General features: G+C 38.8%; 1 protein-coding gene across 1 annotated transcript in view; it reads right to left on the bottom strand.

Annotated features, from left to right (window-relative positions):
- Nucleotides 1–8,788: 8,788 nt before the first annotated feature.
- Nucleotides 8,789–15,028, bottom strand: part of LOC113625966 (netrin receptor UNC5C) — a 358,340-nt gene continuing 352,100 nt past the window's right edge. The window contains exons 9-11 of the mRNA XM_027116940.1: nt 13,391–13,582; nt 12,026–12,370; nt 8,789–8,958 (exon numbers count right to left, since the gene is read on the bottom strand). Coding sequence (XP_026972741.1) covers nt 8,867–8,958; nt 12,026–12,370; nt 13,391–13,582 — 629 coding nt within the window. The 3' untranslated portion in view covers nt 8,789–8,866. The remainder of the gene's footprint in view (nt 8,959–12,025; nt 12,371–13,390; nt 13,583–15,028) is intronic.

Genomic DNA, 15,028 nt, shown 5'->3' on the forward strand with positions numbered 1-15,028 from the left:
TTGGTTCCAAGGACCCCCCGGCAGACACCAAAATCCCTGGAGGTTCAAGTTCCCTATATAAAAGGGCACAGTATTATATAAAACGGCATAGAACCATTATATAAAAATTATATAACCATTATCAAATTTTTATAACCAAAAAATTATATAACCATGATATAAAATGGAATATAATCTATGCACATCCTCCCACATACTCTAAATCATCTCTAGATTACTTATGATTCCTAATACAATGTAAATGCTACGTAAACAGTTGCCAGTGTGCTGCAAATTCAGGTTCTGGTTTTTGGAACTTCCTGGAAAAAATTGTTTTTTCCAAATATTATTGATCCAAGGTTGGTTGAATCTGCAGATATAGAACTCACAGATACAGAAGGCTGACTGTTCTCAGGTATACAGTATAGGGGGACTACTGTTCTCTCTGCTTTGGGACATATAGTTATATCAGTGCCTCACGAAACTGTTGCCTTAGATTATTCTCAATTATTTATAAGTATTATTTAGCAGAATTGAGTTAGATGGGAAGATAAGAGATAACATGGTTAAACATGTCCTTTATAAAAGGAGGCAATGAAGCCCCAAGAAGGTTAAGTAATTTGTTAAAGCTAACCACTATGTATTCCTAACATGAAAGGCTCTTAGTCTCTCTTTATAGGTCTGTGGTTGCAATGATGGCTTTTGAACCTATACAGAGAAATTTATATTTAGCCATCTAATTTTACTTTAATTGTTTTAGGAAAATTTTCAGGTCATCTATTTCTTAATGCTATGTCTTTCCTCCATATATTGGCTATCTCTTCTAGTCTTTTATCTTCCATAAATTTGATATGCCTGCCATTTATGTTCTCATTCCAATCACTGATAACACTGTAATACAAGAACAGGGCAAAGACAGAGACCTTTTCAAGGACACTACTTGAAACCTCTCTCTAGTCTGACATCAATACTTTGAGTTTAGTACAGTCAAACACAAACCCATTAAAATGTACATTGTCCAGTTCATATCTTTCCATTTCATTCACATGGATATTACAAAGGTCATATCAAATTCCTTTACAATCGCCACAGTCAGTTGAAATGGATTTTCCTCTAGTCTTTATCTATGGTTAATATAGAAATACTACATAATCTAGAAGTTAGCTTCTATCTATGGCTTACCCTCACTTAACACTCAATGAATGATAGAAGCTGTTATTATTTTTTTAATATTGTTGGAAAACTATTCTCCACGGATCTCTCATGTTTCTGCATGGTCCCGACTGTCTTTCAAGACAACTGTATAGCAATCTCCTTGGAAGATAAAGATAGTGCTTACCTCTGGAGCAAATGGCAGACATGTCTACCTCCCATTATAAAACCCTCAGGTTCCCTAAACTCAATGGTATATTCCTGGAATGGAACCACTGAGTGTGTAGATGTCCTCTGACTGTCTTTACATCACCCTTTCAGAACTTGGGAAACTGGCACAAAAATGGAAATACTTTAGATAGTGCTATTGCTGTGAGCAATAAAGTATCCTTTGTCTCTGACTCAGGAGTCTTGTGTCATTTATCAGCATCTACAAAACTGTGGCAGCCAACTTGGTAGGTCACAAGTAAGGTCAAATCTTAGAAATTCCTAAGTTCTTGGTGATTATTATCATCAGTTCTAAAAACTCAGTTAAAATTTGGCATATTTTCCCCTTAGTAAAACTTGGCTATCAGTGCTTCTTCTTTTATTCTAAAATTTCACTAGAATCTCCCAACCCGTGACTTTCTTTTCCTCCTATTCAGGAAAATATTTTTTAAAATTATCTCTTTTTAGTCTTTTAATATCATCTCCATTCTCACTGAATAATAACATAGTTTTATTAAATCTAAAGTTATCAAAGTACTTGGAAATGTACTTATATTTGGAATTATAAGGTGAGTGGTAGCTTGAGAACTCATTACTATCCCCTTTTGGTTTTCATTTCCCCTTTACGCAATTTGTCCTCCTTTGTTCCAGTCTGAAATTCATTCTCTTAGAACATGAGTGAAGTCTTGCTTTCATTGTGCCACAGTTGATATTACACTATCTGCCTTAAACAGTAACTCTACTCTTGTTTAATTCTACTTTTCCTACCGGGGCAAAAAAAGCAATGGCTGCATTTTCCTGAGCGCTACCCTTACCTTTTAGTTACAAGTGTATCTTGAGAACGAGCATTAAACTTTTAAAGAAAGAGAGTAAAGTGGAATCCATTTCAAGTGGTCCTTGCAATAGAGTTGGGGATTGGAAGCATCTGTCTCTCAGTCTGCTGTTAGCAGCGGGTGCTTGAGGCAGGAGGAGGAGGGATTCTTCTCATCACTGAGTTGGAACAGAAGGGAGAAGACTCCCTGCTGCGCTGGGGTGCCGTCAGACCTGCACTCCCCTGGCATGCAATACTGATGGGCACCATTCTTGGAGGAGGGATAGCAAGGGAAGGAAGGGGCAGTAGGTGTCAAAAGAATTTATTTACCCAGTGAGGTGCAAGAATGTAATGAATAGGGAATTGGTGATGTGGAATTCATAACAGGGAATGGAAAACAAAGAAGTAATAATGATAAGAATCTTTTTGGGTTTTCAAGATGAAAGAAGTAGCCCTGAAATTGGAAACATTTCCAAGCATATATGGAAGGAGCCACCTAGGGAAGGTTAAGATTTAACTATGTGAAACCAGAGCATTTAAATCCACATTTCCTTTATTTGCATAAAGGGAGGATATTAAAATACATAAAACAAAAATAGTATAAAATAAATATTAAAAAAATCTGTTTTATGTTTTTGCAGAGAAGGGCTTTACTTCATTATGTCTCATGTGTTTTCTAAGATATTTAAGCAAACATTCTGTAAATATTAATTGCAGATGATATGGAAATAAACTCAAAGCAAAAATTAGCTGCAGAAACAGCAATTAAGTAGAAATCCAGTAATGAACAATGATTAAAGTTTAAAGGCTTTTCAAAGTCCAACAAGGATAATATCATGGTAAATGTCGGATGCGTTCTGAGGACTCTAGGACAAAGCCCTCGGAGAGGAGTTTTAGTTTCCTGTCAGATTTTCTTATCCTTTGCTTGCTGTTATCAGCGAGGACAACTCCTCCTACACATAGTGCACAATTCACAAAACTTTCATAAAAGCTATTGCATTTGCTGCCCAGGGCACACCTGCTAAGGTAGTCAAGGTAAGTGTTTATATTACCTTTTTTTTTTTTCCCCAAAAGAGGAAACTGAAAGCTAGAGAAATTAACACACTTGCCCAAAGCCACAAAGCTAGTCATAGGCAAAGCTAGGATCCAAAAACAAGTCAATTGGTTTCTTTCACACAGTGGTATATTCTGGGTTGCTTATCTAGATTTACAGCCTTGAGAAATTTCTGTGATGTTTGCTACAGCAAGCTCAAAACTGCTTCCTGAAAAGAATCTTTCTCCATCTACCTCTGTGTAGAGACGAGATGCCTTCTATCAACACACATGTCTTTTGTCAGGTCCCTCAGGATGACAATCCCACCCTAGGCTCAGCTGCCTTTTAAAGCACACAGTTTCATGTATAACCGGCAACTTGAAATACTTGCACTCTAGGTATCTGACAAGGAATATCTAACTCACTTGCTATCAAAAGATCAATTGAGCAAAAAAGAATATTTATGGAAGCCACTTTGAAGGGCGTGCCCCCATTTCCCCAGACAGACCAAAATGTGTCCCTGGATTAAGCCTGAACAGCTAAATACTGTGCCCTGGATTGAACTGCTGAATCCTTGTGGAATCATTTTACCGAATTTATCCCTGGGCTTTATATCATCTACTCACACTGAGGGACACTAACAGAAGTAGCCCTGTGTAGCTCACTGCTATTTTGATCTTTTGAATGTTGTTCACTGTATTAAAAAAAAATTTCTTTTTCTTTATGAGGAACCGAAGGAGAAATAATTGAGCTTCCTCCAGGCAGATTTTCCCCTTTCGGACACATGGATCTTATAACCTACCATGTTTCCCTCTTGAAAGCTTTGAAATAGCAAATTCATGACCTACTAATAAGAAATATGCTGGGAATTCCACCAGATATTTTATATTCTAACTGCTCACCTGAATTTATCTTATCTTTCTAATCTTATGTTTTCTATTTTCTCATTTTTTAATCCACTTATTTAAAAACAATTTTCCTCCCATTGAAAAGAATCACCTTGAATCATTTCTTTAGAAGTAGGACTTCAATAAATAAACACTGTGGAGAACAGTGAGAGAATAAGATTTAAATATACCTGGATTCCACACCCTTCCGCCCTCTACCTTCAGTCTTTTTATAGCTGTTACTTCAAACAAGAAATTCAGGACTCTACCTAAAAGGATAATATCACTGAGTTTCACTGAGAAATAATAAATGTCACCTACTATTATACAAAGTTCCAAACAACACATTAAAATAAATGAAAACTTTCTGCTATATGATTACATACAAAAGACATTTTGGCCCACTATCCTAACATTTTACTTTACTATTTATATTCAGTAAATATGACGATAGTCTTCATTGCCTCACCACTAACACCTTAAATGCTTCCTACTGGGATTTCATCCTTAAAAAAAAAAATCCTTAAGGCAACCAATGTCCTAAAGTTGACGAATCCAATAATTTTTAAATTATCATTCTCCTTCTTTACAGTTTAATTTTAGTAATACCTCTATCAATCACTCCTCCATCTTGAAACTCTTTTTACCTTTGATTTGTTCCTATTATGATTACAATCATTCAGTCTTTCATTCAAAAATATTCATTGAGAAGCAACTATGTATTAAGCACCTTGCTAGATGCCAACTCTATTTATCTGCCTTATCCTTTCACGTTCTATTTAGTTTTGCCCATCATACCCAAACCTTAAATAAGAATATTTCCCAAAGTTCTTTCCCCAGTCCTCTTCTTTCTGCCTCTGCACTTTTTCCCTGGAAGATCCACTCACTGGTGACTTCCCATTTGCGTCTCCAGCAAGAATCCTATGTCCCCTTTCGCGCACACCGTGCACAGCTAAATCAGAATTTGTCCTTTCTCTCCTTGAACCAGTTGCTGCTTCTGACCCCTTCGTATTGCTCTCACAATTTTCGCAGTGCCCAGGGCTTGATTCCTAAATACATTCTTTGTGTTTTGCCACACTTCTAATCAGTTGTGAAACACTTTTTCTTCTGAAACATATTTTTCTTTCCATTCTCCAGACTCAGGCCTGGCTCCTTCCCTCCACCCCTCACACCTTGATTATTGCCATGGGCCAACCAGGGCCCCCAGCCTTTGAGGGGGGTCTTTCTGTTTCCTTTACCAATTCATCCTGCACACCATCACCACATCAATCTTTTAAAAGCACTGTTATTCCTGCAGCACTTGACTGCTCAAAGACCTTCCATGGTTCCCCACAGTTTATATTTGGAATGTCTAAATTGATTTTTTGGCCTTTTGAGAAAACTGCTAGGCAAGTACAGAATACAGAGAAAGAAAAAAATTAACGTTCATAACTTCAATTCGTTTTTCAATAAGAAATGATGAAAGGCAAAATTTCAGTCTGAGTCAGATTCATTTTTTTAAACTGCTGCTGGAAACAAGGCAAAAAAGGTCCATGTTAGTGCCGTTAATTGTGGGAACTTTATCCACGGGGGTGTGGCGGGGGGGGGGGGGAGGCTTTGCAGCCTTTCCAGGGATGTGTAAAGCAGAAGAAGTAGAAATCACGAGCGCAGCCTCACAGCTCAGATCCCTTTTGGTCAGAGACAGCCTGTCCCGTTTCTGCAGCTCATTCAGGCTGCTCATCTGCTATCCCGTGCTTTCTTTTAGAGCATATTCCGTAATGATAAGGCCCCCTCTTGTCACATTCACTTGCCACATGCAATTAAGTTCACACCTCCCTTTAGACAGTTCACAACACCAGATGACTAGCTGGATACCATCCAGCTGGAAAAACACCCAGTTTGGGATGCAATAAAGGCCATCAGAGAGAGGGAAAATGGAGAAAAACAATCAGAATTTTCCTATAAACGCCTTGAAGTAACATATCTCCTGTTGTCCCCACAGTGTCTTCTCTGAAAGAAGTTCTAAGATCAGGTGAGGCTAGAAAGGGTCTTTGGTGAGCAATAAAAAGAAGCTGTGTCCCGCAATGCTCTATAATATGAAGGCAGAGGCTCTGTTTGTGTACTGGGTGTTATGGAGGAGGGATGGCAGGTCAGCAGAGGAGCTTTTCGTGGAGATAAGCTGGGTGTGAATTCTGCCTTCCCTCAGTTGCTAACTGTGAAACCTTGGCTCTGTGACAATTTCCCTGAGCCCTAGTCTTTTCACGTTCAAAGGTGGAGCTCATCATAACTTGCAGAGTTGTAGTGAGGAATAAATGAAATTAAAGTTTATTGTTTTGTTGACTTCCTAGACTTAAGAAAATGTTAATGCAGTTAAAAGTATATCGTGTGTGTAGATGTACATCGTAAATAGCACCAAAAAATTGAGGCAAAGCATATTCTTCCAGTATTCGAAAACTATCATCAGACTACCCAAAGAATTCACTCATGTCATTGACGAACAAGTGAAGTTCCAAGGTATATCTTTTTTGTTTCACTTTGGTCTTAAATGTAAAAGAAAATAACAATGAACATGCAGGTCAAAACTGCCTCTGTTCATCAAAAACATAAATTCTTTGCTAAATCAGATAGTAATAAAGCATTTATTCATAGCCTGATTTTGTCCAATTGTGGCTGAATTATAACCATAAAAGAGTTTGGCAAAACTCAGTAAAAGCCTTCTGGAAGAATCAATTGACTATATGAAAGTTATAATAAAAAGTATTGTATATCTTATCATCATTTGTCAAAAAAAAAGTATGCTGACTATATGGTAGCTATGTTTTGTATTATCACTATACCCTAAGACAACATTCTTGTCATTGTGTTTTTATAAGAAAAACGTACCTAGTTCACAACAGAAAATTAGTGGAGAGGACTTTCTCATTTATTTGCGACAATTGTCTTGTTTTTTCCTTGTTTCATGGTCTTCTGTGTGTATATTTTCTTTTGAGATCTTGAGGTTCCTCTAGCTTCATTTTTATCAACAGAACTTCTTTGATGCACACCAAATTTAATAGAGTAATTCCCTCTGCACCTAACTTCAGGTGGTAGGCATAGCAAGAGTGATTTATAGTTTCCTTTTCTTTAAAGTCAAAGGCAGAGGAAACTAAAAGCAGAAGTGTCTGGCTTTATCCATTTCCTGTTTTCTCCCTCCTTCATCCAAAGTGTAAAATTATCCTGGTCAGGGTGCGGACTAAATTGTGGGAAGAAAAATCACATGAGGCACCTGAGTGCCCATGTCTTTCAGTTTCAGCATGCCCTGCAGCAGCCCCTTAAGGCTTGATCTTCTAAAGATAATGGTGATCAGATGAAAAATAAGAGACCACGAACACCTCACTACCTCTCAGCATAAAGCACAAGCCAATACTCATTTCTGTTTAAACAAAACATCCACGTTGGCAAAAGGCCTTGAGGGATGGATGTACTTAGTTTAGTGCTAACCTTGACTCCAGACAAAAGAAAGAAGTAAACAAAAATATAAAGGGAATCTTGGAGTCTGCTAATCTTCATTTCTCCTGCTGCAAAAGAAGGGCACTCTGAGGGCCTGTGAATGTTACTTTGCATTGAGAATGGAAAAATGAATATTTGATGTGAGCAAATACAAGCCTCTTTGTGATTTTCTCTTGCTCAAATTTAAGGCACATGAATAATGCTCAAGGAATTTTTATGATTTTCTTAGGCTAGTGTTTGTGTAGGTGAAAGTACACCACCTGAAGAAAACAATGTTCTGGCTCCTACAGATTATAAATACCAACATCTCCACCTGAGAGCATCATGGAAGAGCTTTTCAGCTACTGAAGAACGAGACTAAAAAGAGATGTTTTTCTGAGGATGACAGAGGGGAAGAGAAAAGGTATGATGCCTTACAATGAAAACCTAGTTCTACATTTGTCACTCATGCTTTGCATTCAGAGCTCAGGGCAGAGGAACCAATGCCTTTCCCCTTAGGAAAAATAATGATAATTACATGTAAGGATCTTCATGTCAACGTCATCTCTTATTTTAAGATCTCAGTGCACTTTAGAAGCATTCATCAGTCAGGCCTATAAGGCACTGTTTAACACACACACTTCATGTGAGAACTCATCAAGAAAGACCAGAAACAATTTGTTAGAAGCCAAACTGAAAACTGAATTTAGGACTTTGAAACTCCTCTTGCTATTTTTACTTAAAGTAACTTCATCTTTACGATTATGACACATTCAAAATAGCCCTTGGATTCAATCTAGTTTTAATCAACCCTAGATCCATTTAGAAATATAGATTTTATACGTGCTAAACATAAGAAGGAGAGGTCGATAACACTTAAAAGCTAGAAGACAGTCCCAAAAAGAAGAATCTACAGGTGAGAATAAAGTGCTAGGCTGAGGTGGGGATGGCAAATCAGGGATTAAGGGGTTGTCTAATTCTCTGTGGCCTTTAACCCTATAATGGCAACAGGATGGATTCCTGAACCAGGCCACGTGAAGCTTATGTCTCTTTGCATCTCTTGCACAATCTATGGATCACATTTCTGGCCATTTTTTTTTTCAGTTAACATGGCCACATTTCCACTTGGGAAAAGATCTCTGGCCTTCTGCCCATATTTAAGATCTGCAAAAGTGTCCGGAGCTTCAAAGATAAAGAGAAGTAAAAACTGACCTTTTACAGGTCTCGGTGAAAAAGGACATGCCAGAAGCAGGGCAATAAGGACAAAATATGTTGGGTTTATTCTTTCTCATGTACAATTCTCCTCCAAGTCAGACATTGATAAAGTCAAGTGCACCAGAAAAAGCATATTTACCTCATATTTTCCTTCCTGTGTACAGTCACATACATTTCGTAGACTCTCCCTTGGGGAATGGCCCCAGCGGGAACCAGCATGCTTACTCCTGAATAGCAAAAGAGAAAAGCAGTCACATAAGACCTAGGAATCAAAAGGGAACTTCCCAGAATGCCTCTGAAGCAAGTGAAAAGCAATGAGGAGATTCTGTGGCCATACAGCCATAATCCTGCTGCTTCTTCTCTAAAGACATGTAAATATTCATACCTGCCCTGCTTTCCTTCCCTATTGACCTTATTTGTTACCACAGCTCCCTCTGAACTGTTATGGAATTACTTCAAGGAATGATATAATGTTTAAACTCCTGTTTTATTTAAGGAATAGACAGATGGTTTCACTGTTGTTTTCCTTGTAAAAGGAGGGGAAAACCAACAACTGCTCTTAAAATCTCAAACAGCTGTAATGATGTATCGTTTCTAATTAAAAAAAAAAATCCCCACAAGATTCAAAGTCAGGGAGATGCTAACCTCAACTGTATCAAAAAATGTTTATTTCTGAAGTATCTGGTTATAATCAGTGTTTTCCTGCAACAGAATAATAATTGGTGAAGAACTGCTTTCATCATACATAACTCTAGAGAGTGAACACAACTGCTAGTTTTAGTCACAGCAGGTCAAGCAAGTTTTTACTTAGTTGCTAATTGGTGCATCTTGTAGGACTACTAGATTGAGCTCTGTTCTAAGTTAACTGTGCTGATAGCAGTGGTTTGCAACTTGAGCTGGCAGCAAGATCACCTGCAGGTTTTGCTAAAGCCCAGATTACTGGATCCTATGCCTAGAGTTTCTATTCAGAAGGTCTGGGGAAACTGCAGTTCTAACAAATCGCCAGGTGATGGCAATGATGGTGGTCTGTAGACCACACTGTAGGAACCATGGGCTTGCACTGCTGCGGTGTCATCAGAGAGTAATTCACGGTGGGCAGCAACTTGAAGATACTTAGCTCCATGATTTTATTCTAATAAATGCAGTTAATTTCAACTCAATAAAATTTTACAGACATGATTGTGAGGATAGTATTTTGCATGCTGTGAATGCCAAGAAGTAAAAGACAGCATTCTTGTCTTTGAGTAGCTTATTTAATTAGCAAGGCAATGGAATACGCCATATGAGCACAAGACAATAAGGAACCTGCCCAACCACGTTGGAACATCTCAAGAGTAAAGGACAGAGAGTTAAAGAGGTATAGTTATTCAAAGCCTTTGTATATCTGGTTGAAAGTGTTGAGGCATGGCCTTCTTGAGAAGGAAAGTAACATGAGCCTTGTGGTGTTGTGGGAAGTGGAATGTCACGCTCGTGTCAGGATGGTTTGGTGAGGCACAGACTGGAAGCAGGAAGACCACACGTGAGGCACCCAAGCCTCAGTATTTTTATTTTTTCCAATGGGAACAATGAAATGTACCTTTATGTTTGTTATGGGGATGAAACAGACTATGGATGTAAAGTAACAAGAATAAGGCCTGACACATTATTAGGTAACTACCGTTACCGTATTAAATAAAATAATGCATGCAGATCACCGATGCCCAAAACATATTTAAAACATGCTAGCTCCCTCCTTTCCACTTAAGAAGCCTTATAATAATTCATATGTGAAAAAGTGACAGATGTAGAAGTGCAAAGGAGAGGTAGAATCCAGTGGATATCATGAAAAAATAAGACTGTCTTGGGAATAATATAATGTTTAAACAATGAAAGAACAATAGAGTATATTTTGATCTATTCATTTGGTAGACTATTAAAAATATATTTAAAATCATGATTTTAAAAAGCATGCAATAGCACGAGAGTGAGAAAAATCTGAATAAAAGCACTTTATGTAATGTGTGATCTCAGCTATGTAAAATATATTTTAAAAAAGGAAAAATGGGGGCTTCCCTGGTGGCGCAGTGGTTGAGAGTCCGCCTGCCGATGCAGGGGGCACGAGTTTGTGCCCCGGTCCAGGAGGATCCTACATGCCGTGGAGCGGCTGGGCCCGTGAGCCATGGCCACTGAGCCTGTGCGTCCGGAGCCTGTGCTCCGCAACGGCAGAGGCCACAGCGGTGAGAGGCCCGCGTACCGCAAAAAAAAAAAAAAAAAAAGGAAAACTGATATTCCATTAAATATTTCAATTTATTAAAATATACTTCTAAAGATATAGGGTGAAAAATTGCCAAGGTGCTGAAAGGGGGGACTGAATTAGAGGAAGAGTCAAAGACAAGTTCATATTTAGACGTGAAGACCAACTGGCTCTGTATATTACTTGGCTCTATGGCTGTTTACAAATTATATTCTCTTCTTATGCTACATATAAACCTTAGTTCAATCAAATTGTTTCTTTTTACTGTGTTCACAAAATAATCTGTCTGATCCAAAAGAGCTACTGTACATTTACAGAGGAATCCATTAAACGCTCTCATAACTGATAGTTCCCAGCCCATTGCAACTACTGATTAATGAATACCAAACTTTAATCAAACGTTACGAGTCACTAACTTCAGTTCACTATTTAAGAGCGTTATGGGGCTTTATGCTCTAGAAGCAGATAACTAAACAAACTGAAAGCTGAGTAATACTACAAAAAGACACGTGACGAAGCTGTGATTCTCGGTAGATATATCAGAGGTTGGAGTGAGTACCTTATAAATACCTCGAACCTGAAGACTGTGTAATACAGAGTTAACAAATGAAGATCTGATGTCTGTTATCATGTCCTCTGATCATCTAAACATTCGTATTCTGAAGTACTGCTTCCTGTAGGAAATTGGCACTGAACCAACTGATATGTTTTCTAATTAATTTGTCCTTTTAAAGTGTGATGACAACAGTGAGGGCTTCTGGCTTAATGTTGCCTTCTGAAGCGCTATTAAAAAGAAGGTCAATGACAGTTCTAAATTATGCCTCAGCAGAAAGCTGTGAGTGTAATATTTCTAGAGGAAGTGTTTTCAGAGTTGGTTGGAGAAAGATAAACGGTTTTGCTGATTTTGACTGAGGTAATGTTTGGTTTACACTGAAAGTAGGTTTGGGTTAGACAGGATACATTTAACTTTTCAGGCCTCATGAAAACAAATAATAAAGATTTTGGCACAAGGATAAGTTTTCAAGCTCTGTCTCTGCAATGTAAAGACCTTTAAGAATTACCTGAATTGGGAATGATAAGGTGACCGCCGAGGGAGTTGAAGGTGCCAAACGCAGTGCAGGATGGGTCCGTCTGCCTTGCTAGACTCTGATTCTTCAGGTTGAGGGCCTCATTCTCCAACAAGGATTGGGTCATCTGAGGGGACAGCTTTGATGCAAACTCAGAGAGGTCATCTTGGGGTGTGACAGCCCCTGAGGTATTGTACACTTTGATTTTCAGGTTAGGCAGTGGATCCAGAATCGGAGAGTTGGTCATTGGGATTTTGTCCGAAACATCATGCAAGGCATAAACGGGTCCTCTGTACATGGCTGCAGCTGACGTGAGGTCTGGGGGTACTGCCAGGAGATCTGAGTCAGAAGGAGAAGGAACGTCCATTTGCATTCTTCATTCAGGCAACCTACACTAGCCAGACGCCCCCCAACACTTTCTGAGCCAAGAGCAAAGCAAGTCAACAAATATTAGCACGGGATAGACTCTAAAATTCTGCTGAGAACAGCACAATTAGATAGCTAGGATCTGTTTTATTATTGGCTACAAATAAACAGACAAGTTCATTCTGTATTTCGCCTTAAAGTCTACTTATTGTGTCTATGGTACTTAGTTATTTCAACAAATTGGATTCGTGATCCTCACTAGCTGACTAGGTAACAGTTTCTCCTGTCTATACTGGATTTGGGTTCATCTGTAGACCACTGTATTCATAGCAATACAAGATGTCTTATCAAAAGGAAAAAAAAGGAAACTCAAGAAATCAATCAACCAATCTGTGTACTCTTCGAATAAAAGTTTAAAAGTATGACAGAGAGGGCTTCCCTGGTGGCACAATGGTTAAGAATCCACCTGCCAATGCAGGGGACACAGGTTCAAGCCCTGGGCCGGGAAGATTCCACATGCCGCAAAGCAACCAAGCCCGTGTGCCACAACTACTGAGCCTGCGCTTTAGAGCTCATGAGCCACAACTACTGAAGCCCGCGCGCCTAGAGTCTGTACTCCGCAACAAGAGAAGCCACTGCAACGAGAAGCCCGCGCACCGCAACAATGAGTAGCCCCCGCTCGTCGCAACTAGAGAAAGCCTGCGTGCAGCAACGAAGACCCAACGCGGCCAAAATTAAAATAAATAAATATATTTAAAAAAAAAAGTATGACAGAGCAACCTGTTAGAGAAGAAAAAAAAAAAAAAGATCTGTGCACCTTGTCAACTCTAATTTGTTATAATCAACAAAACAGACGAAAATCTCTGTCTTCATGGAGTTTACATTCCAGCTGATGTAACTGCATTCCAACCCGGTGATTTCACTGATTTTGAAGACACACAGGGAGGCTGCTTACATGCATAAGTCCAAGTGGGAAGTGCAATGTCAACTGACCTTGCCTTGCTGCCTTGATGTTCACAGGCTGAAAGCCTCCATTGAGTGCAGAAGAGTCAATAATATCAGACTCAAAGTCACGATGATTCTTCCGATACACAAAGAGGGCCACAACTACAGAAATGGCCAGGCACACTATCACAGCTATCACAATGCCAACATACAGAGCAACATCATCTGAATCAGGAGCAGCTAAAGGGGAGAAGGAAACATTGAATTAAATGGTTAGAGAAATTGCCCACAGTACACATAGGTATTGCTATCATTTTTTTAGACATTTATTGCCTTTTTTATAGGTTAATTTCAAAGCTATATAAAACTGTGGTCTTTCAGTAGAAAATTATCTCTGATTTCTTTCTTTTTCTTTCTCACTCTGCATCTATCCACTCACTAATCTATCTTAAACTGGGCAACATAACAGACCATTTATTACAAGGCGTAAAAAGAAACTGGAGCTAAAGCCCTCTCAACCCACAGGAAAAAAAAAGTTTATTACTAATTTCAGGTGGAAAAGTTTGGAAGGCAGCTTTGAATTCTCTTATAGTTCTTTATAAACATAAACACTCTATTAGAAACGTCTGGCATGTTCTGAATCTGTATATTTATTGAACCAGAATATTTTTCTAAGTATCATTCCAAGTCACAAATTACCTTCCACAGCACTCTTCTCACTTTCCCCTAAATCAATGAAGGGGTGGGTGGGAACAGTGGAACTAAGCAAAGCAAACATTGGAAGCAAACATGTTGGGTTTGAAAGGTGGGCTTTCAGAAGACCCAGATCTGGGGAGCAGAGGTTAATGCTGATAACTCCAGGCTTTTGCTACAGATTCAGTATTACCTCTGAGAACCCTGAGCTTCTCACGGTTACTTGTCAGAGATTTACATTTGAGCTACTCATTACTGGAATAAAATACAGCTCTATGGTGTACCCAGTAAGATAAAGGCCTGGTTCAGCGATCAGAAAAGTCAGCCTACTCCCCAAAAAGGCAATTAAGCATTTGATTAACATGGTGTGAGGTCAGCTGGGAGGTCTATCTCTGGGTAAGGCAAGAAGAAAAATCCTGTAAATGTTGCATGTTGCCTTAGTGGCATCAGAACATGCTCTGATCCAACGGCAAATGGTGATAAAAGCTGATCATTTAAAGACAACAAACCGATAAAATGAAACCTTTCCTGAATCCCTCAGACATCTTTGAGTCTCTATCATTAGTTTTCCGTGACCCACAAAAACTGTCAGCAAAATTAACCAAAGCTGGTCCCGTCACTGTGAAAGGTGATTAAACTGGTACTTCAGATGGTCAAGAACAACCTTCTTATGCTCAATTTTCTACATGTGCATTTTGCAGGAAGGGAATTTTCAGGTTTGTAGGTCCCATGGCTTCCTAAAAGTCACGGAACCACTACTCTCTCCTAAGACTCACAGCCACGTGGTTTATGTGGTGAAATGACTCTTCATTTTGATTGCCACCGGCCCACGTGATCACCCACACTCTCATGTCATGTATCTTCAACACACTAACAGTAAAAGAGAATTCCCTATGGGAAATCGTTCCATCTCTTTTAGGATTTTGTGTTTAAATGTACTGTATGTAAAAGAATCCCTTCTTTTTAAACAACTGTCTTTCCCAAAGTTTCTAT

The sequence above is a fragment of the Aethalodelphis obliquidens genome, unplaced genomic scaffold, assembly GCF_003676395.1.
Source record: "Aethalodelphis obliquidens isolate GAN/ISIS:26980383/991018 unplaced genomic scaffold, ASM367639v1 scaffold17, whole genome shotgun sequence".
Taxonomy (NCBI): domain Eukaryota; kingdom Metazoa; phylum Chordata; class Mammalia; order Artiodactyla; family Delphinidae; genus Aethalodelphis; species Aethalodelphis obliquidens.